The sequence below is a fragment of the Aptenodytes forsteri genome, unplaced genomic scaffold (genome assembly GCF_000699145.1).
Source record: "Aptenodytes forsteri isolate BGI_AS27 unplaced genomic scaffold, ASM69914v1 Scaffold506, whole genome shotgun sequence".
NCBI classification, from domain to species: domain Eukaryota; kingdom Metazoa; phylum Chordata; class Aves; order Sphenisciformes; family Spheniscidae; genus Aptenodytes; species Aptenodytes forsteri.
The window spans coordinates 78075-81227 of NW_008793946.1; the positions used below are offsets into that span (position 1 = coordinate 78075).

Here is a 3153-nt window from a genome sequence, read left to right on the forward strand (position 1 = left end):
GGTGCTCTCGGCTTGCTCTTCTTCCTCGGGCCACAAAAAGAGGAGGGAGCAGAGGACGCTCCCCAGGAGTCCCGATTTAGTAGCCAGGCCAAGCAGGGCGCTGAGGGTTTGGAGGAGGGGGGTACCCAAAAGGTGGGGACGGTCCAGGAGGATAGGGAGGCTGCGGGGGGATTGGGAAACTAGGGAGAGCGGGCTGGGTCGGGTAGGGGCACTGCGGTCTCCCCACCCCGGGGGGAAAGTAGGGAGGGTACCCGGATCTGGGTGGCGGCGGAGAGGGGTGAGAGCCAGGAAACGGTGGGGGCCGAGGCGGGCCCCTGGACGGAGACCAGGAATAGCCCGATGCCGGAGACGAGCCTCCCGAGGCGGGGTTGGGATACCCCGGCGCGGAGTCGGCAGCCTGCGCTGGCGGGTATCCGGGACCTTGAGGAGGCTTATAGGGAAAGGCGGGCTGGGTGCTCGGCTGAGAGGAAGCGACGTGTCCCACGGTGACCGGGGAGCCAGGGAAAGGAGCGGGAGGGAGAGCCCCGTGGGCCGTGGGGCCGACCGGCATGCTTGGGGCCGGGCTGTAGGGCAAAGGGAAGGAAGGAGCCCCCGAAGGGAAGGGCTGCGGCTTCGGCGGGTCTGCGGGCCCAGGTACGGGAGGAGGCAGCTGCTGCCGAGAGTCCTTGCCGGGCTCCTGCGCCGCTTCCGACTTCCTCAGTATCTCCTGCAGCTTTTCGACTCTGACCCGGCGCAAGTGGGACAACTTCCTCATCACGGCAAACCGCTCGAGAAACGTCTCCAGGGGCACCTCGCCCTCCAGGAACTTCTCGGCCATTTTCTGGAAGAGAAGACAGCCTCGGGTTCAGCACCGCAGCCCGCTACTCTTCCTCCCCAAGCCCAGCTTCGGATTTACGTCTCTGCCGGAGACACGCAGGGGACCACCGCGCCACACACAAGCAAACGAAGGGCAATCCGATTTTTTCGGAGCAACAAGGCCAAACTACAAAGAGATAATCTTTGATTTAAGGGATTAGGCTCGGGAGCGTAACTGCGAGTCTCCAAGGGCTAATCGCTTGAACTGCTAATGGATTTAAACCCTAAGCTCACCTCAGACTCCTCTTCGATTTTCTGGCTTTCCACCTGCAGGAGATCCAGCAAGGTCTGAGGATGCATCGCCGCTGAGAATTTCTCTGGGGAAACAAAAGAGAGAGGCAGAGCAAACCAGGGAAAAATCATTAGCACGCAGCCGTGCTGATCTCTCACGGGAGCACCCTCCCGCCTTGGAAACCGCTGATGCAAGGAGAAAACCTGCAGAGGAAAGAACCGTAGCCACTGCTGCACGAGAAGGTTTTTTTCCCCCCCCCGGGACAGCATCCTCGGCCTGTCCAACTGAGTTTGACCAAGAAACAGGAGAATTTAGGTTTTATACCCAGCAGAGTCCCTTCCGCCGCCACCCTAAAGAGTTTCTCTGCTCCGTACGACCAAGGTAGGGAGAAGCAAAAGGGAAGGATGTTGCACTAACTACAGCCCACGTGACCCCATCGGAAAGCGCGCAAGGTCCGCAAACCCTCACCCAGTTTCGCCTTTTGCTCTTTACACCGCTCAGCCAGCTTCTGCAGCTCTTCGTATTTGTTGGAGAGGTCGGCGCGCCCCATCTCCAGCGGCGCCTGGAACTTCAGGTTCTGCTCGGCCAAGCTCCGGTTGGCGGCAAGGGCCATCTCCCTCTCCAGCTGCAGCTCCTGAACCTGCGGAAGGAGAGGCGACGCTCGCCGCGGGCCGGGTGCTAAGGAAGGCCGGCCTGCTCCTCGCCGGCGTCACGCCGTCCGCGCGTACCTCCCGGGATTCCAGGGCCAGGCGCTCGATCTCCTCCGCGTTTTCCTGCAGCTCCCGGAGCTCCTCCACCGTCCGGTTCCTCAGGGCGTCCATCCTCCCAGAGGAGCTGCAGGCTCCTAGGACGGGGGAAAGGGAAGTCAAATGAAGAGGAGGTTTTCCAAAGCCAGCTGCAAACAGGCACTAACCCCGCTAGGGATTTAAAACCAGCTCTGCTAAACTGCTGGGAACGGCTGTGCCAGAGGGGTTCCCCTGCGCTACAAGGAATCCGCGAGGCCGAGGGCAGAGCGAGAAGGAAAACAAGAACGTATCGACTCGTTCCCGCTTCGGCAACTGTCGTCTTTTTTTTTTTTCCCCCCCTTTTCACAGTGTGTTTGGCAGGATTACTCGTGTGCGCCAGACGGTTTTGTCAAGGAAACGCCTACTCACAGCCACTCGACAGCAGGGCGACGTCACCCTGCCTCCCAAACCCCAGCTGGCTCCCAACCGCCCCGTCCCCTTCCAGATTCCCGTTCTGCCGAGCGAACCTCCCGGATCTGCTCGCACCCGAGCCTGCCCAGGGCCCGCGGGCGCCGGCGGGACTGCCGGCGCCACCGCCCGGCGTCTTCCCGTCCCTCGCCACCTCTCCAGTTCCTCGGAACCCGTCTCATTCGATGCGTTTTCTTTCCGCGTTGTTTTCCTTTCTAGCTACGAGGTGCCACCGTTTCCCTCACTTATTGCTGCCGCCCTTCGAAAACCTTAAGCGACGGCATTATTCATACGTGGCGAGCTCCGTCCGACACTTGTGGTTTTAAAAATCGGCGAAATGTTACTAAAATCAGGGGAAATAACGGATTTTCTGCGCTACGTCCGCGACTTGGTCCAAACAATCCGGGCTGGCTGATAATATTTAGCAAACATCAGGCGTTCGTGTCACAGGTTCTAAGAGGCGGGATGCGATAACGCGGGAACGCGCCAAAAACCAGGTGAGAAACACGGGAGCCGCGCGCTCCCCGCCGAGGGGGAAAGGGACGTACCAAGCAGCCGACGGGGATTTCAGCGTCGTCCCAATTGCTCGCGGCTCTTCCGCCTTTCGGCCGGGTGAAACATCCCGACGATATCGCTCCGGGAAGGTTGCGTCAGCCCCTGCAGGTACCGCAGAAGGACAAGGTTAAGGCTCAGCGTTACCCAATCTCTTCAGCCGGGATCCGGCCAAACCCGTCCGAGCAACAACCACCTAAAAGCTGGGAAATCGGCTCCCCTCCCGTGGACGCGTACGTCGTTTCAGCGCTCTGCAAACAGAAATAAACTTACGGGGGGGAGGGGGGTTGTTTTGTTTTGTTGTTCGTGAGGGTCACGGAG

The 3153-nt window shown here is 60.4% G+C and overlaps 1 protein-coding gene across 1 annotated transcript; it reads right to left on the reverse strand.

Moving 5' to 3' along the window:
- Positions 1–6: 6 nt before the first annotated feature.
- Positions 7–2952, reverse strand: VPS37C (VPS37C, ESCRT-I subunit). The gene is made up of 5 exons (XM_009274755.2): positions 2829–2952; positions 1816–1931; positions 1556–1727; positions 1090–1172; positions 7–820 (listed from the first exon to the last, which is right to left on the reverse strand). Exons 2-5 carry the CDS (start codon positions 1906–1908, stop codon positions 77–79), a joined length of 1092 nt encoding a protein of 363 aa, XP_009273030.1. The 5' UTR covers positions 1909–1931; positions 2829–2952; the 3' UTR covers positions 7–76.
- Positions 2953–3153: the final 201 nt, after the last annotated feature.